At 40.7% G+C, this 18,683-nt stretch overlaps 2 protein-coding genes across 5 annotated transcripts in view; one reads left to right on the top strand and one right to left on the bottom strand.

Annotated features, from left to right (window-relative positions):
• SEPTIN11 (septin 11) overlaps positions 1 to 5,641 on the top strand; it is a 138,382-nt gene extending 132,741 nt beyond the window's left edge. For 2 of the 4 annotated variants that reach the window (XM_086405207.1, XM_086405202.1), the window contains exon 10: positions 2 to 3,952. In XM_086405207.1, the coding sequence (XP_086261333.1) occupies positions 2 to 17 (16 nt within the window). In that variant the 3' untranslated portion in view covers positions 18 to 3,952. Of the gene's footprint in view, position 1; positions 3,953 to 4,565 lie in introns of those variants that run through there. The other 2 variants (XM_086405204.1, XM_086405203.1) reach the window with 2 other exon arrangements.
• Positions 5,642 to 10,548: 4,907 nt separating this feature from the next.
• The window catches only part of CCNI (cyclin I), a 38,806-nt gene continuing 30,671 nt past the window's right edge, over positions 10,549 to 18,683 (bottom strand). Inside the window, exon 7 of the mRNA XM_086405209.1 lies at positions 10,549 to 12,132. Within this exon, the coding sequence (XP_086261335.1) occupies positions 11,689 to 12,132 (444 nt within the window). The 3' untranslated portion in view covers positions 10,549 to 11,688. The remainder of the gene's footprint in view (positions 12,133 to 18,683) is intronic.

Below are 18,683 nucleotides of genomic sequence, written 5' to 3'. Positions count from 1 at the left end.
GTGCAAGCTTCACATAAAGCCTGGCAAGCCAAGGATGGTCCGCATTCACCTGCTTTTGCAGTAATATTGTATCTCTGCCATCTGTGTCCTTTTATTTTTTTATTTTTATTTTTCCCCCTTCCCCAGACACCATATAACTATTAACTCATTTTGCTGAATGTTGTTGGGGGGTGGAAAATGATAGAACAAGGGAGTCACAGCAAAAGCTATGTGCAGTGGGACTTTGTTTCTGGAAACGCAAATGACTTGCCGTTTATGCCTGTTCAGAGTGGCGGCAGCAAGCATGCCTGTCCTGTGACTCGAGTGTTGCTTGGGACCAAGGGAAGGAGGCTAAATTCCTCCATGTACGTCTGACAGGAAAACTTCTCATCACCTCAGCAGCTGAACTGTAAACCTGAATAGCCCCGACAACTTGCTTTTCTTGATTATTCATCTCCATGATGGAAAGGCTCTGAATGCCTTCTGCTGCTTCTCCTCACCTGCCCCAAACCAAGGTAGCTTTGTATGTAGGCAGAACGGTGGGTAAGCTTTACCTGACTTTTACCCTTGCATGGATTTTTTAAAATTATTACTATAATAACATTATTTGGCCTGGATTGTGGATCTGTTCAGACTGGTTTGTCTCCTCTTATGGCTTTAAAAACATGTCTGAACCCCTATCTTAAGTCCTAGCCAAGTTGGCCTGTAATAAGAAATCAGTGATTATATTTACTTGTGTCAGGGCAGCCTTGGCCCTCTCACAGATAGCCCTCTCCAAGGCTGATCATACAACGTTCTTAGTAGAAGAGTCTTCTACTAAAATTAATGGGCTTTCTGCAACCTGTTTGCTACTAACAATACCCCATCTTTTCATAAACACACCTAAATCTGCTCTCTGTAGGCTGAGGGTGAGGGCCTAATGACTGATTCCAGGATATCAGTGCTTTGAGTAACATTTTTCAATAATTCCGAGGAGAAATTTTCCAGAAATACTTAAAATAGAAAATTTGTTATAAACTGTATCATCTTGCAGCACAAGTTTGAGGAGATTTTGTCATTTTAAGATAGAAATGGGAAGGGACATAACACAAACCCATGAGTCAAGAAAGCAGAAATCCAACTTCACATCCCAATTTCCTTGCATATTTTGATATTTGGCCAAAAGAGGGATGAAGGAATAGAACATCTGATCTTTCAAATCCAGTTGTCTTGAAGGAATGGCCTCACCAAGACTCGCTCAACCTGCCCTCTACGTTTAAGACCCATTGTCCCATCAACAAGAATTAGGAATTAGTCACATTTCAGGACATAGACTACATATTCCAGATTTGTATGGAAAGGAGCATACCTAATTTCTTTTCTATACTTTTCCTTCTTGAAGCTTATCCTTTCAGTTTCTTAGTTATCCGCCCCCCACCCCCATAAAAACAAACACTCCCAGCTTCTGACTCCATAGTCTCCAACTTCTTACTTGAAAGAATAACATTTCTTATGAATCTGACCCTTCACCCCTGCGTTTTCCTTTTGGCCCTCCCTAGTCATCCATTAGATGGGCTTCTCTAGTGGCTCAGATGGTAAAGGATCCACCTGTAATTCAGGAGACCCAAGTTCAATCGCTGGGTCAGGAAGATCCCCTGGTGAAGGGTCTTCATTAAGTCATACATAAAGTGAACAGAACACACATACACACTTTTTAAAAAAAAAATTTAAATAGTCTCTAGTTGATTTCAGTACATTTTCAACCTTCTCTTTATCCTCAACTCTTAGGGAAAGAAGGAATGGGCTTCCATGAACTGATTTAGGCTTAATTAGGCAAAGCAAGGAATCAGTTTTCATGGAAGCTCAAACTCTGCTGGGATAGAAACTGCAAACCAGAAGCAGCAATAGAGGTATAAAGACAGGCTTTAGAAGCTCCTGGATCAGTGTTTCTGCTTTTGTTTTTGAATGATTCTAGTCTGAAGCTAGCTGTGCAGCAGCCAGACATCAGGTGGCATGCTGATTCTAACCGTGGGCTGAATTTGCTCAGACGCTGTGCACCAGACAGAAGCTTGAATACTAGTGCTGTATGCTTGTTTCAGTCATTGCTTGTGTGCTCATTTTTGTGCCTTGTAACAGGAAATACACTTCCAAATCCTAAGAATGCATCCCTTGAAAATGACCATTTTACATGCATCGCTAAAGCCTTTTTAAAGTGAGCCCAACCGCGAAAGGCATCCAGCTGACTTTTTGATTCCAAGATTGTTGATTGATTTTTTCCCCCCATTAAATTTTTCACAGAAAAACAAATCATGGAGAGTCAGGGAATAAAAAGTCAAAAGAAACGTATAAAAGCTTTTTTTTTTTTTAAACTGCGTTGCTTCTGAACTTTTTTCTGCCCCTGCTCCCCAGCCCTGTTTGGTTTGTTATTGCTGCCCTCTCTTCTTTCTGTATCTGTGCCTTTTTTCACAGTAGTCCTTGGCTCTGCACGGAGTAAATGATACCCTCAAATCTAATTGGATGTGCTTTCGCCTTTGCATGTAAGTACAGTAGTAAGAAATCTTTGAGATCTTTTTGGCTTTTTAGAGAAACAAATGGGATAGGTGGAATTATTTTTTTTTTCCTGGATGGGGGTAGGGAGGTATTGGTTGGAGTAGCCTTTGTTTTCTTTTTTTAAAAGAAAGAAAACTGTATTTTAAATGGCTCACATTTCTCTCTTTTTCACAAGAAACACAGAGATTTGACTTTTCCTTGGTGTCAGTGTGGAAGTCAGAAATTATCAATCCCAGTCTGTGTTCTACATAGTGTTGTGGGTTCATTGGATATTACAGAAGGTCCTTGGTTCTCTTTTGTTGTTATTTTTGCTTGTGCCATGTGATCTGCAGGACTTCAGTTTCCTGACCAGGGATTGAACCTGAGTCCTCAGCAATGAGAGTGTGAAGTCTTAACCACTGGACCCCCAGGGAAGTCCCAGAGGGTCCTTGGTTCTGACTGTGTAAGTAAAGCTAGAATGAGAAACTACTACCTTCCACTAGAGAAAAACAAGAGAAAGTTTTTTTCATATTACACTGCCTTTATGACTGCTTAGTTTTTTGGTGATCCTGGTTTAATGATCTTTCCCTTGTGCTAACTACGACCAGGGATCACCTTTTTTTTTTTTTTGCCAAGACAGCTCTTGCTGGCCCTTCCCCAGATCTTTTGTTCAACCATTATGACCATGCTTTTGCTTCTTCTGGACTTTAGATACCTATAACAGTTTCAAGAAGGATGTGATGGAAAAGCACTTATGCGAATTTACAGGCAGTTGAGAGACGACCTTTTCCCAGCTTAGGCTCTTTATTAATTGGTGAAGGTTTTGTCCAGAAAGGACACCTTAACCAGGGGAACATTTAACAGAATGTTGGGCACAGGTTACTCATCTTCCTTCTCTGCTTTGTGATCTCACCAGCAATAACACCTCATATCTTGTGCACCTCAAACAGACTTGGTTTCCTCACTTGCTTGACATATCCATCGGTGTTTCATAATACAGACTGTTGAATCAGGTTTTCAGCTGTTACCAACTCATGTCATACTGTCTCTGTGTGGTCCTACCAAATCTGTGCATTGAGATCCCTTTGCTTTGCCATTTGCAAGTGTCTGAAGTTGTCAAGTCTCAACTTCCAGAAGTCTTGGTTCCATTGACAGGATACGTATGTGATGACTCTTTAGGGGGAATTGACGTAAAGTCTAGATTGTATGTAGGTATGAAGGGAATTTTTTAAATAAATGGAAGATTAAGCTGTGAACAGCATTAGAACTTTGTCTATTCCTTAATTTTAAAATATGCTGATATGCCTTAAACTGTAGTTGTAGATCACTGTCATTTTGCTGTTGGAAAATAACCAATGTGTTTTTTAAAACTTGTGTAATCTCCTTTCAGTGTTAATGCAGAATTGTCATATATGTAAACTGCATGTTAGACACTTGTCTTTTTTAAAAAACTAAAACAATTGTATTGGTGTGAAGCATATCATTTTTTTCAAGTATGAAAGTAATCCCGTAGCAAACTGGCTCGGTCATTTGGTATCTGTGGAGGTAGGAGCGTGGTGGACAGGTAATCTATGCGTATCACTAGTGCCAAGAACATAAAGTGGGGAAAATATATTTTTACCCAAACATTGTGTGCCCTTTTGTGAGTTCTTTTTAGTCACTGTTTGATATACAAATGTACACGTTTATAATACTGGATAAAAGAAATAGGGAAGGAAGTGTCTCATGCTTTCCTGCTTTGTCTGGACTTGAAATGCTACCATCCGGGCAGCACCAGCTCCTCCAAGACGCTTGCCACGTGGTATTCTGTACTTCATACACCGTCTCTGCCACCCTTTGTCCTCCATTCCCATCCCCTTCTACCCTGATTAGCACCCCACCGCCCCATCCAAGGCAGCCTCTTCTTCCTCGGCCTCTGGTGCCAGCTCTACTGCTGTTGCTCCCCACCTCGACTGATCATCCTTTTACTGACACACCACTGTTCCTTCAGTTTGTTGTAGAGAAGCTCCTTTTTTTTTATTTTAAAGCCTTTTAAGAATCAACTTTGAATCTGAACCTTTCTTTTTTCTCTTCTGTAGCTTCTTCTTTATGTAACCATCCTGTTGACAAGCCCTACTCTCTCCTAATGGACATAGAGCATTAGAAGAGCAGGAGCTGTCTGTTCACACGTGTTGGGGAAGAGTTACCTCATTTCCACCATCGCCTCCTGTTCTTTTAAAGTCTGGGTCAAATATTGCACTGCTGTTTGTATTTGTCAATGTCTGTTTACAAACCACTGCCCATAGTGGTTACTAAAATGACTTATCGTCACCAAAAACAGTAATACTTAATAATACTCCTTAAAAGGAAATTGAGTGAAACAGAGAACTTGGGCCAAAACCCAAAGTAGCCATGTGTTGGGATCTTGCTTAGCTGTCACGTTCTTGAAGCTGCTGACCCAAGAACTCATGGACTGAAGACAGCATGGACCCTAGTCTGAGGGTCCACAAACTTGATCTCGTGTAAACTCCAGACCTCTGTCCCATGAGCGACCTTCTGAACAGTCCCATCAGGACCCTCAACCATCCATCAGGTCATAAGATTGGGGCAACAGGTTCCTTCCTCTTGGTAGCTTGATGGGTTGTTTTGAAGTTTGGGGTATTTTTCTAAACATTTGATATTGCATGAACAAAGATGGCTGCAAGTTTTAAATTTGGAGTGTTCTATTGATACAATATTTTTATTTTTCAGCTGATCGTCTGCCTCTTGAGAGAGAGAAGTGGGCATCCTTCCTTTAAATTCAGGAACCACTGTTGTTTTATTTGACTCTTTCTGTTACCTGCATCCTATATATAAGTTTTTGGGGTTTGGGATTCTGTTTTGGAAAAAAAAAATTTTTTTTCTACTTAGCCAGTTTGTTTTTATGTATTGGTTATTCAGACTTAGTTTTGGTATCAAAATTATGCCAATTTTAAGCTCAAGGGGAAAGTTAAGTGACATTTAAGCCACAGAATTGTGTTTAAGATGCTCTCATCTCAAATACAGCAACAAATCCCAGTGCTGTCACTGGGATTTTGACCTGCAAGTCTTAATCATGTTTAAAATGTGCCAGTGTTGGGTAGGTGATTTTTCTGCCTCTGGGACTCAATTTATATTTAAAGGTACGTTAAAATAACTTTCTGGCCCATGCTTGCCTTTTTATTTATTGTGAAGCTCTTCTTTACCACATGTCCAGAGTTTTTGTGTCCTGGACCATGGAAACAAACCCCCAAGTACATATCCTGTCCCAGACAACAGGAGCGTTGTAAACAATGGTTCTCATGCACGTTTGCCAGTCAGCCAGGTGGCTTTCTCCACGTTTGCCAAATGAGGAAAAAAAAAATGCTGAAAATTGCTTCAAGTACACCCACACACACACACACACACTTCTGGCTGTGGAGTCAGTGACTTCTGATGTTGACTCGTTTGTGATGGGCTGGATGCAGGGGTAGGTTGTTTTGTCAGCAGTCACCTCCTAGGGGCAATTTTTGTAGTCAAGGTGCAATTTCCAAACTCATTTCTATTTTAAGCATGAACGTGCAGTTTGCTACCTTTTCATTTCTCGTCAATAGTTTTTGCTTATTTCCATCATTTTTTAGCTCCATAGCAGATGGATATTGGTGGCATGAGTTGCATTTGGTAAAGATCCTTAAGAGAGTTCCCCGCTTTATTTAAGAATGGTAAACATATGCTTTGGTTGAAAGGTGAAATGATGAAGCAACAGTGCCTGCCTCTTGAATCATTTGATTCTTGGAAAGAGGTTATTTAGTCTAACTGGATAAGCATACTGGTGAGAGGCTTCCTTTACTTAGACAGTTATTACGTGTTATTAAAATCAAGTTCATTTGAGCCATTAAATAGTTAAAATATGAGTTGAGAGCCGTCCCCTCCATATTACACTATAATCTGCAAGGATAGAAATCTGCTAAGATGTGATCAGTGGTTTGATGGATGGATGGGTGGGTATCAACTCATTAACTGATGCTACAGCATGACATACTATCAGTCTTGTAAGTTGAACACAGACATCCTATTGTGTGAAACCACTGTTGATTACTAAGCACAATAATTGGATTTATTTTTAAGCTCCTTTCATTATTTTAATATCAACTTTACCCTGTCACTCATTTTGAAAACAAATTTTGTGTCAGATTGTAAAGACATTTTTTGAGCAATATTTAAAACTCAAATTAGGCAGTATTTTTGTCCTTAAGTAGAGAAATGTGTAATCTATTACTGCTGTTCCCCTTTTAGGCCTCAGGCTAGAGAAGTGTAACGGTGACATCTTAGTGGGAGGGGTGAGAGAGCTGGCTGTTCCATCCAGGTTGGTTTCTGTTCAGTTATCTAGGGAGCGTGGGTAATGGACAGCACAGGTCAAGCACACAGCTAACCTCCCGTTTACTTCAGGTTCTTTTTCTCAAGTGTTGATAAAACTGGTAGGTTCTCAAGTTCTCTTGGCTGACCAGCTAAGAGAGATGAAAAATAAACATTACTCGCTTGTCCCAAAGTAGATTGTTGAAAAGCAGGGAGAACTGAACCAGCTGAACCTATTTTGATAACAGGCTTTTTATTTTTCATAGTCTTTTAAAAAACAAAAAACCTTGCTTCAGCTACAGACTCTGCCTTATTGCTCAAAGTGTATCCTAGATGATCTCTTTGAGATTGGCACAGCACATGTATAAAGGAGAAACCTGATCTTCTGAATTAGTATGCACTGAGCTGAGTGAGATAAAATTAGGTCATCATACCAGTAGGCTCGACTGTACTTTTTCCCATCGACTGAACCTAAGCTTCCTTCTTAGTTATTTTGACTTCTCTACTTATCATTGTCCTGTATGGGTAAACAGTTCTGGACATCTGAAAAACTAAGTAATTTTCACTGTACTTAAATGGCAGTTCTATGCAAAACCTTTTGCTTTGCAGATGACTGCCATCTTTCCACCTTGGAGACAGTGTTGGCAACATGGCTCACTTTGAAGATCCTTGCATTTGAATCCTTAAGACTGTGGTATTTAGTCCTTGTGATTGTTACCATGTAGCTTTCAGATCAGTCCCTAGCCAACAAGTGGCACCCTTAGGGCTGAATGTGTTAATATGAAAAGACTAATTGCAAGCCTGGGTATCTGCTCACCTCCTTTTCCAACCTGCCTATTCTGACAGGTAGCTGTAAATAAATGAGATCTTTTGATTATTAGTGGAACATCGTTGGAGGTACAGATGAAGATTTCATGTCTTCCTCAAATCAGTTATTTGCAGTACTGTGAGTTGAAACGGCCTGTCAGTCCACTACGGAAACTTTCTTGGCACCAAAGAAAAGCTTTTTTCTTGGCAAATTATGGCACCGAGAGGCATGAAGCTATTACTTTAAGGTTGGTTCCTGTCCAAAAAAAAATAAATAAATTTTGGGTATGACGGGGGTAGGATGCACAATAGCGTTCTACAAACTCTGCCTAACCATGCCCTGCACAGGGCTTTTAGAATGCTGAAGAGGTGCAGCTCTAGCTCTCCTTGCCCTTGCTTTATATCCATCCGTCTTCCCACTCTTTTCCTCTCCCCAAATACTTTTATACTACACTAGGCCAACATTAGGCACTGGGGGATGTAGCCACATGCTATGAACTGCATGTCTCTGTATACCTCATACAGCAAACTGGGAGTAAGAGGTAAGCCCTTTTTGGGCTAAACTGCAAGAGATAGTATTCCAAAAAGCAAAACACACTGATTGCTTTTCAGTAGTTTTAAGTTCACTGGCCTACTGTTATGTAACATAGTAAGGTCAAAAGTTTTGACATTTGATGTGCCATGAAACTCATACTTTGAGTTGAGAGAAATGGAGAGGTTCAGCCTCCTAGAACCTGAAAAACCTAGAGTTGTGGGCTATCTAAACTTCTCTATCTGGTAAGATGTTCTTGGTTATCTCTTAGGACAGCTTGTCAATGACCCAGAGGTGGCACAGGGAGAGGCATGTCTCTGTACTACACATGGGTCTTACATCACGCAAACCACTGCAGAAGGTCCCTGACTTAATATGGTTTGACTTCGTGATGGTGTGAGTGATATACATTAAGAAGAAACTGTAGTTCTGGATTTGGATCTTGTCTTGGGCTAGCCATATGCAGTACGGATACTCTTTGCTGGGCAGTAGCAGCAGGCAATGGCACCCCACTCCGGTATTCTTGCCTGGAAAATCCCATGGACGGAGGAGCCTGGTGGGCTGCAGTCCATGGGGTCGCTAAGAGTCGGACACGACTGAGCGACTTCACTTTTCATTTTCATGCCTTCGAGAAGGAAATGGCAACCCACTCCAGTACTCTTGCCTGGAGAATCCCAGGGACGGAGGAGTCTGTTGGGCTGCCGTCTATGGGGTCGCAGAGTTGGACACGACTAAAGTGACTTAGCAGCAGCAGCTCCTAGTCAGCCATGCACTCATGAAAGGAAAATAACTGACAGACTTAGAACCAGTTTTCCACTTAAGGGCAGGATTCAACACATTTCACAGGATATCTGATTCCTGTGTTGTAGAACAGGCTTTGTGTTAAATGGATTCAGCCCAACTGGAGGTTAATGTTAAGTGTATTGAGCACTTGAGGTGGACTAGGTTCATAAGCTATGGTGTTTAGTAGATTAGGTGCACTAAATTCATTTTTGATTTAAGGATATTTTCAACTTATGAGTTTATCAAGATTTAACTCTGTTGTAAATAGAGGAAGGTCTGTAAACTTCTTAATACGGTGAGGGGAAGCTGTCAGTTTAACTCCTTGTTCCTAGCTTTACCACGTTTAAGCCTATACTTCCATCTTCTGTCCTACTGCTAAGCTAAGTCGCTTCAGTTGTGTCCAACTCTGCGACCCCATAGACGGCAGCCTACCAGACTCCTCAGTCCCTGGGATTCTCCAGGCAAGAACACTGGAGTGGGTTGCCATTTCCTTCTCCAATGCATGAAAGTGAAAAGTGAAAGTGAAGTGGCTCAGTCGTTTCCCACTCTTCGCAACCTCACGGACTACAGCCTACCAGGCTCCTCCATCCATGGGATTTTCCAGGCAAGAGTACTGGAGTGGGTCGCCATCGCCTTCTGTCCTATGATCGGTCAAATCCAACTGAAAATAAAAGCAGCAAGCTTTTGGGACTTGGATATTTTCAAGTATTCCCAAACGTATTTCTAGGGTGCAGGACCAAACAACTTAACCAAACATTAGGATCTTTAATTTTTAGAATGTTTTTGTTGTGTTGAGACATACTTAGCCACATCTAAGTCCCAGCATGGCAGATCTTGGTAATTTCCCATCAGTTCCACGTGCACAGGCCTCCCATGGCTTAAGTGACGTGAACTTACAGCTGCACATGATGCTGATGTTTAGCAACAAGAGGTGAGGGCTTAAACTGCTCATTCCGTCACAGTAAGCCCAGTTTCTCCTGAAACTTAAAAAGATGGTTTTTCTAAAAGCACCATCTAGTGGCCAAACCTCAAAATACTAATAGGCTTACGAGACATTCTCCTGTTAAGAGCTTATAGACTAATTTCAATAATTTGAGTCTTTAGAAGTTACAGTTACATGTTCAACAAAACTTCATGATATTGGAAAGCTTTATATTTGATATGTCAGAAGCTGAACCTTGTCCTATTCACTCCCTTGTACTTCGATGTCAGGAGACATTTCCCCCTTGATTGGACTGTAGCAGGTAGCCAACCCTACCACAAGAATTTAAAAGTCAAATGCAGACTGGAGAATACTTGTGGTCTGCTAAACCAGAGCAAAATCAGTGGGTTAAAAATGACAGGTTATCAAGGCAAGGGAAATGCCTGCCCTCACAGTTACTTAAGCTAAGAATTTATTGTTTGGAAGGTCACAGTCCACCAGTTAGAAAATATAAGGAAGGAAAAATAATGTCAAACCCTAAACTCAGTCACATTTAATTCCCCCCTTTATGTTTTATTTTCCGCAAGCATATTAGTATTTTTATCATCTTTTATAGTTGAAATAGCAGTGCTTAACCAATCAAGAATTTGTACCTCTTCACAAGCAGAAAAAAAAGATAAAAAGGTTAAGGACAACATTTATTGCTACCAGTGGCTTTTATCATCGGTACATGGTTCTGACTGCAATACCTTCTTCAGACTGCACAGGGAGCTCAGAATCCAGAAGTCATTAAGAGAAATACAGGTAGGTTGGGGAGGCAGGGGGATTAACTGATCAAGAAATACAAGTAGGCTGGGGAGGCAGGGGGTTAACTGATCAAGAAAAATCCTAATGGCTTAACATAAAACTAGGGTACTGAATTCAGTTAATACATGTTACAGATCCCAATCACAGAGCTGCCCCAACATCTAGAGAGTCTCTCCTGCTGATTATAAATGAGTGAACTGAGCAGTTTAAAAAACCTAACTTTAGCTGTTACGTTTCTTTAGTGAGCACCTCGATATAGTCTTTATCACAAATTTTTATACAAATGTCAAAAATCCTTTCAACAAACCCAAGAGTGTCTTAATCACGTGCCACTTTTAAGCTTCAATTTAAGATAAACAAAAACTGAAAATAATTTTATTTTCAAACTCTAGAAATTGAAAGGAGACAAAAATCAACAATGGTAACAGGGGTCCTTTTTACCACCTGATTCATATGGGGCAATTTTGAAGTACCTTTTCCAGATTAATTTGTATTTGAATCATGGATTAAACATGGCTGTCACACTGAAATAATTTGTTCACTAGATTGCTAAAAATAAACTTTGAGGGTTTCCTCATCAACAGGCCATAGATCAACATGCATAAAATTCATTTAGTATTCAAAGAAGCAAGCAAAAGCAAGAAGAAAATTAAATCAGGATTCTGGGACAAGGTTTGCTAACTAGGAATTTTGGAATTTAAAAAAAAACACTGAATGTGAGTTTCTGACACAAGGCAATCTACACGTTACATTTTAGCAGAGAAAAGGGTAGAACTGACAAATACTACAAAGGAATTTTTTACTAAAATTTTTTTTGATCTTTAGACTTTTTTTTTTGGTCTTTAAGTGCTTAAATATTGTTGAATTATAATTAGTCATACAAATCAACTGGGTTTTTTCCTCTGGCTCATTTCAAATCAGCCTGAAAAGATATATACCTTACGTAGCCTATCCTGGTTTTCCATGCTCCCATCCCGAGTCGTCTACCTTAGTTTGCACTTGAAGGTAACTCTTGCAGCTACATGACAGAAACAGGCTGCAGAGGTGGACAAGGAGAAGCCTGTCCCTCTTGCCGTGATAAATCAGTGCCACACACAGAACCCACACTTTCGGAAGCGTTATCTTCGTTATAGAGCCGTTTGATCCCATCGTAGAAGTCGTCCACTTCCATTTCCTCCACTTTGCGTTTGGCAGAGGCATACTTGCACCCATTGGCAGCTGGGAGATGGTGGCAGAAGGCTGCTGGACCTCTGACTGGCACTTCTGGTTTGCTGTTGTCCTCGGAGAAGTCTGGGCCTGGGACAGAGGAGGGGTGTAATCTGAACACTCCTCTGTCACAGGTCACCAGGGTGTGCTTGAGGGGACGGTAGACATAAACGGAATTTAGAGGCAGGGAAGACTGCAGAGTAGAAAGGTGATGTGCCACAAGCTCCCGACAGTGGATCAGCTGGGAGCTATCCATCTGAGCCAGGCGAGAAAGAAAAATAATCAGTGGAGGTGGCTCTGTCCTTTCTGCTAGCCACTTTTTCTCCTCATGCCCCGTCCCCCAAGGCTTCTCTCCTCACATCTTTTACCTCCAACTCATCTAATTCCTCCAGCCTAACCCATCATTTTTAGAATGTGTGTCCAGATCTGTATTTATAATATAAACCACTTTGGAACTTGAATTCTCTATTTGCAATTATATGCTGGACATCTTCATGAAAGTAGAAATTATTCTTTTTTCACTGATACATATCTAACATCTGCTTTTTGTTCAGGCTATCTCCCCTGTCCAGAAGGCCTTTCACCTCACCCTCTTTGCCTCCTCCAACGTCTTTAGTGAAGACCAAAATACAGATGATTAGATATTAATATATATACTCCCTTATATATATATATATTATAAAGATACATATTATATATGTGTGTGTATCTATATACACAGACACACACACATACATACACATGCTTTCGGCTCTAACAGCAAACAATCTGTCTGGAATGCAGAAGACCCAGGTGCAAGATCCCCTGGAGAAGGAAATGGCAACCCACTCCAGTATTCTTGCCTGGAGAATCCCATGGACAGAGGAGCCTGGTAGGCTACAGTTCATGGGGTTGCAAAGAGTCAGTCACAATTAAGTGACTAACATTCAATGTATAGATAAACAAAATCCATTAAGAATTTAGAGAAGCAGCCAGAGGCAAGAAAAAATTTAAATAAGGGATGGGGAAGGCTGTCTAAGAATTTTTGAACAACTTGTTTTTTTTTTTAAACAGAGTAAATGAAAACCTTTCACAAGTTGTATTTCTGTAGCAAATAGCAGGCTTGACAGCACTAGCAAAAAACATTTTTGCTAAGATTTTTGTTTAATGAGGAAGTTTCACTAACTCCTTATCCTTCAGGATAATTCAACTCCTTCTTATCCTTCAGAATAATTCAGGTATCAGTCCTTTTTGAAGCCACCCCTGACTTCCCTTATCCCTCCCAAACCCCAAATCCCAGGATCATCCGTTTTTGTATCAAGCTGTTATCATACTTACCACACTGTGTTAGAATAATCTATTTAACCATTTACGCTTTTCTACTACAGACTATAAGATCCCAAGAGGTAGCCATTGTATCATATTGATTTTAAGTTTCTAGCACCAATGACTACATGGAAGGCCTTCAAAATCTTGTGATAGAGTCTAATTAAATTAATTAGTCTCTTTCTGCCTTACTTTCCCTACAATTATAGCCTTAGTCAAAATTCCTATACAACACAAATTTAAATTAATTCCTCTATTTAATTCCTCAGCACCCCAAGTGCCTACCAGAAATAATCTACTTCTTTAGTTCGGAATTAAGAAGGCTCTCCACAATCTGACCCAACCTTCTTTTCCTGTCTTGTGTGAGCTGTGTGCTCAGTCATGTCCAACTCTTTGCAACTCCATGGGCTATAGCCCATGTCCACAGAACTTTTCAGGCAAGAATACTGGAGTGGGTTGCCATTTTCTTTTCCAGGGTATCTTCCTGACTCAGGGATCGAACCTGAGTCTCCTGCATTGGCAGGCATATTCTTTACCACTGTGCCACCTGGGAAGCCTTTCCAGTCTTATTTCCTCTTGCTGCTGCTGCTAAGTTGCTTCAGTCGTGTCCAACTCTGTGTGACCCCATAGACAACAGCCCACCAGGCTCCGCCGTCCCTGGGATTCTCCAGCCAAGAACACTGGAGTGGGTTGCCATTTCCTTCTCCAGTGCATGAAAGTGAAAAGTAAAAGTGAAGTCACTCAGTTGTGTCCCACTCTTTGCGACCCCATGGACTGCAGCCTACCAGGCTCCTCTGTCCATGGGATTTTCCAGGCAAAAGAGTACTGGAGTGGGTTGCCATTGCCTTCTCTGTATTTCCTTCTAACATATCCCAATTTGTGCTCTGTATTCCTTTCAAACAAACATGCTCTCTACTCTGCACAAATTTTGCCCTTTCTTACTTTACCCTTTTGAAACTGTATTATGTATTCCTTCCAGGTCTGGCTAACTGCCACCACCTCCAGGAAGTCTATCTTGACTAACTACCAGCGATCACTTTCAGGCTGATGTATTCTATAGGTATCTTTGGACATTTCTCAACCAATTCTTATTCATACCTAAAAAACCCTGTAGCACACAGTATGACTTTGCAACACCACAGAGAAAATAAAGGAAAATAACATGCTCTGCAAGAACATATTTGGTGACAAAACTTTTTATCTCTAAATATACTCCTTGCTGGAACTTCCCCTGCAGTCTAGTGTTAAAACTCCACCTTCCAATGCAGGGGGTGACAGTTCAGTCCCTGGTTGGGGAACTAAGGTCCCACATGCTACAGGGTGGTGTGGCCAAAAATTTTTTAAATAATCATAAAATGCATTAAAATAAGCTCATTACCTATTACCCAGGAAAGTATACAAAGATGAGAGGCTAGTGTTAGTCATCATGTACAAATGTAACAGTGTCTGAAATTACCAGAAACTACATATGAAAATGACCATTTTTCATATGTATTTTGTTCACCAATTTTTTTCCCCTAGTTTGAAAGGCTCTAGCTAACACCCTAACAGGCAAGATATTATTAACTAGTATTAGAATTTATTTTCTCTTAAAACAAAAAAAGTTATATAATAACTTTCAAGATTGTAACTGTAGGCTAAGGCTTATCATGTCCCAGGGATATGAAGCAAGCTAAGCCATGCTGAAAACAGTGGAATGGGACTTCCCTGGTGGTCCAATGGCTAAAAAGACTGTGCAGGAGGCCTGGGTTTGACCCCTGGTGAAGGAAGTAGATCCCACATGCTGCAAATAAGACCTAGTGCAGCCAAATTAAAAAACAAAGACAGTGGAACAAAGCACACAGGAGAGGGATGGGGCTTCAGAGTTCTTTAAGGCACCTGGTACTCCAGGCCAGGACCCCACTTCTTCAAATAGCCTCCAAAAGACAGGTAACAGAGAAAAAGGAATTGGGACATGGAAAGAAGACTACAGTGTAAAAAAAATTATGTCTAAAAAGTAAGTACCCAGTTTATTATGTTGTTCTTCAACAAATGAATGACACTAATGGCCGAGAAAAGTAAAAATATCACAAATATTCTAATGCCTTAGTCACTGGGCATAGTATCACAGAAGAAGCCTGAAGAAAAACATGTTTTTCAAGTAAAAAGAAGACTGTGTCACTAAAAACTTTCTCTGTGGAAGTAGTAAGTAAATGTGAGGACTGGCAGAAAACAGGACTAGAAAGACACTGAAGGTTTTACAAACTGCTACCACCTAATGAAGCTTCGCAAGGTGGTGCAGTGGTAAAGAATCTGCCTGCCAATGCAGGAAACGCAAGAGGCGGGTGTGATCCCTGGGTCCGGAAGATCCCTTGGAGTAGGAAACGGCAACCAGCTTCAGTACTGCCCTGAAAGTTCCATGGACAGAGGAGCCTGGCAGGCTATATCCAGGGGTCAGAAAGCGTTGAACACAACGGAGCATGCAAGCACACACAGACCATCTAATGATGGTCTACCCAAATTAAATCCTCTGTCCAAAGTAATTCATCAACATAAATTCCTTCTATTGCAACCTGAGTTTGTTCTAAGAAAATAAAATATGGCCCTTGCTAAGATACAGTGGAAGAAACAAAATAAGCATATATACTGGAATTACTGCAACTTTAGACACCAGACAAGTTCTCTAATGAAACTCATAGAATGATTTAAAATGAACATGTTCTAGTTGCAGAGTGTCAAGAGAACATTTATTGTTATTTTTTAGGACGACCATCTCCCTCAAGGGTAACTATTTTCCAGTATCCCTTGCTAGAAAAACAAACAGAACTGTAATTCAGCTTACCAAGGAGGTAAGGCAAATAGCCTTGAACATTTACAGAGAAGACAGCTGAACAGGTTACTGATGGGAAAGGGAGATCGGAATAGCATTATGTAACTGATTCAGATGGACCCAAAGCCCTGAAAACACTAGTGCCATAAGGAGTCAGACTCGAGGCACCTTCAGGAAGGACTAGAAGACCTGGTGGGGAGGGCCTGCTTCTTGAACTCCATACTCTTAACACTACACCACAGAGGTAAACTTATACTTTGACTAGGGACCTTGGTTAGGGACAGGAAGTTAAAGTTAAGTGAAGTCGCTCAGTCGTGTCTGACTCTACGACCCTGTGGACTGTAGCCCGCCTGGCTCCTCTGTCCATGGGATTCTCCAGGCAAGAATACTGGATTGGGTTGCCATTTCCTTCTCCAGGGGATCTTCCCAACCCAGGGATCAAACCCGGGTCTCCTGCATTGCAGGCAGATGCTTTATCGCTTTAGGGACAGGAAGACCACCAAGCTCATCTGGGGAGATTTAACATCCTGAGATTATCAAGGCAGATGGCATCAATCAGAGGAGAACATGAGTACAGCCACAGAAACAGAGCAATGAGAGGAGTAAGAAGAAAGAGGGTTGGCCAGCTCAAAATGATGACCAAAAGGTAGCATAAGAGGTAAGAGGGGTGGTGATGTGGCAGTAGAGTGGGTGAGGGGACTAGAAAAGACAAGAGAAGGCTTGCCTTTCAAACCAGGAAACACTCCCTGTACTTTGTCTGAAGTCCAGAGGGAACACAGGCAGAGCTGCTGACAATGGGGCCCCTCACAGCATGGACGCCTGTGATGGACCAATAGCAGTCCTCTCAAACCACGACACTGGGAAACATGTCAGAAGTAATGTCGGTACCATCTTAGCAATCTGATGCAAGAACTTCCTATACAACAACTAGAAATCCAGGAGGAGTATCTGATATTACTATGGCTTTGTCACAGGTCTAATTACAAAGATACTAGACTTAGTGTTCCTATGTGAACAGAGATGAACTTAGCAAAAATAACTGTCTTAAAGAATAAGGAGCCACTCATATTTGGGCCTGGGGAAGGCAATGGCTACCCACTCCAGTAGTCTTGCCTGGAGAATCCCATGGACAGAGGAGCCTGGCGGGCTACAGTCCATGTGGTTGCAAAGAGTTGGAGACAACTGAGCGACTAAGCACAGATTTGGGCCACTAGGATTTCAGAGAATTGCTAAGACCAAGTCTCAAACTCTCTGAAGTTTTGTGATCTTATGTGTGTTTTTAACTGTCTTCCTCATTATAACTTGACTACTACATGGAGCAGAGACTTTTTTTGGAATCACTGTATCCCCAATACCTTGACCATAGATTTCTCAATAAATGTAACATAACTATATACATATATAAGACAATGGAACAGTGGTTTTCAAACTATGTCCAAACAGCTTATGAAAGAGAAGAGGCCATGTTGAATAGGACTGCATCTGATAGGCTTCTGCCCCAAACACATATTACAAAGTAATACTTTACTATTTAGGATTTGGGAATTGTGTGTGTACAAGATCTGGGGGGAGGTGGGTGAGGAAGAGTTCTATTTCTAAAGAAAACACTGAAAACCACTGGACTACAATCTTCAAGATTTTTATGGTATAGATAAAGCACTGGGGTTTTTCTAGTTTTCTTTACTACCAAGTTTTGTGTGTCTCTGAGAAAATCCCAAGTTCTCTGCACTGCAGCTATAAAATAAAGAGTTTGAATAATCTGATTTTTAAGAAGGTTCCTTCAAATTCCAAGCTTATAATAATACCTGGGGAGAACAGTTTTGGTGAACACTTTCTTTTAGCACCAGAAGACTTACAATAGAGAATAAGCATATTCTCTAATGTTCTTCAGCAAAGAACAAGCCATCAAAGCTACAGAATATACATGTTATTTACAATATTCTTATTTACGGTTCAAAGCTTGTCCTTTCTCAGTGCTAGTAACTCTTCACATAGCAAATTTTCTCTGCACTAACTTGGAAACAGGCACAGAAACAAAGTCATGGAGGCATTTAGAGCTATGTCCTTCATTCCAATAAAGATGAAAAATGTAGGAGGTTCTCTTAATGTCCCTTCCCCCACTTCCAGAGTCTAATGTAAATGATTAACATTCAACTTCCTTTTCCAACACTCAAGGTAGGCAAAGTAAATGCTCTGTGTCACACTATTCCCTTAAGTGGTAGTTTTTGATGTTACTTTCTAAAAATTCTCACTAACTAGCAACTATCTCCCAGGGTTTATTTTCATTATAGCATTATTTCAATAGAAAAAAACATTTCTCAATTATTTCAATGTAACAAACGCAAGTAAAAGAAGGTATCTCCTTGTGTATGGAGAAACAGCCTGTATTACACTAATATCATGGGTCCCAGGGAAGGAGAACAAGCTGGGCTATGCTAAAGCAGAATAAAACACAGCTAAGAGGAATAGAGCTCTAGTTGATATATTGCTCTATTATCATCATTCTTTTTATGAAAAGATAGCCCTTCTCTGCTCACAAACTAAAGCATGAAATTCTCAGAGCTGAGAGGCTGCCCTAAAGTATATTTTATATGTCTGCTAACTTTTTTTTGGTCTGTTAGCTTTTACAGCTTGTATCTATCAACTGTTACTGTCTTACAAAATACCAAATTCAAGTATTATTCTCATTTTTA

This window comes from Bos grunniens, chromosome 6 (assembly GCF_055505025.1).
Source record: "Bos grunniens cultivar Pamir isolate PY7600 chromosome 6, Bosgru_T2T1.0, whole genome shotgun sequence".
Lineage (NCBI taxonomy): Eukaryota > Metazoa > Chordata > Mammalia > Artiodactyla > Bovidae > Bos > Bos grunniens.
Note: the sequence above shows the minus strand (reverse complement) of the source record. Positions and strands in the feature narration are given on the sequence as shown.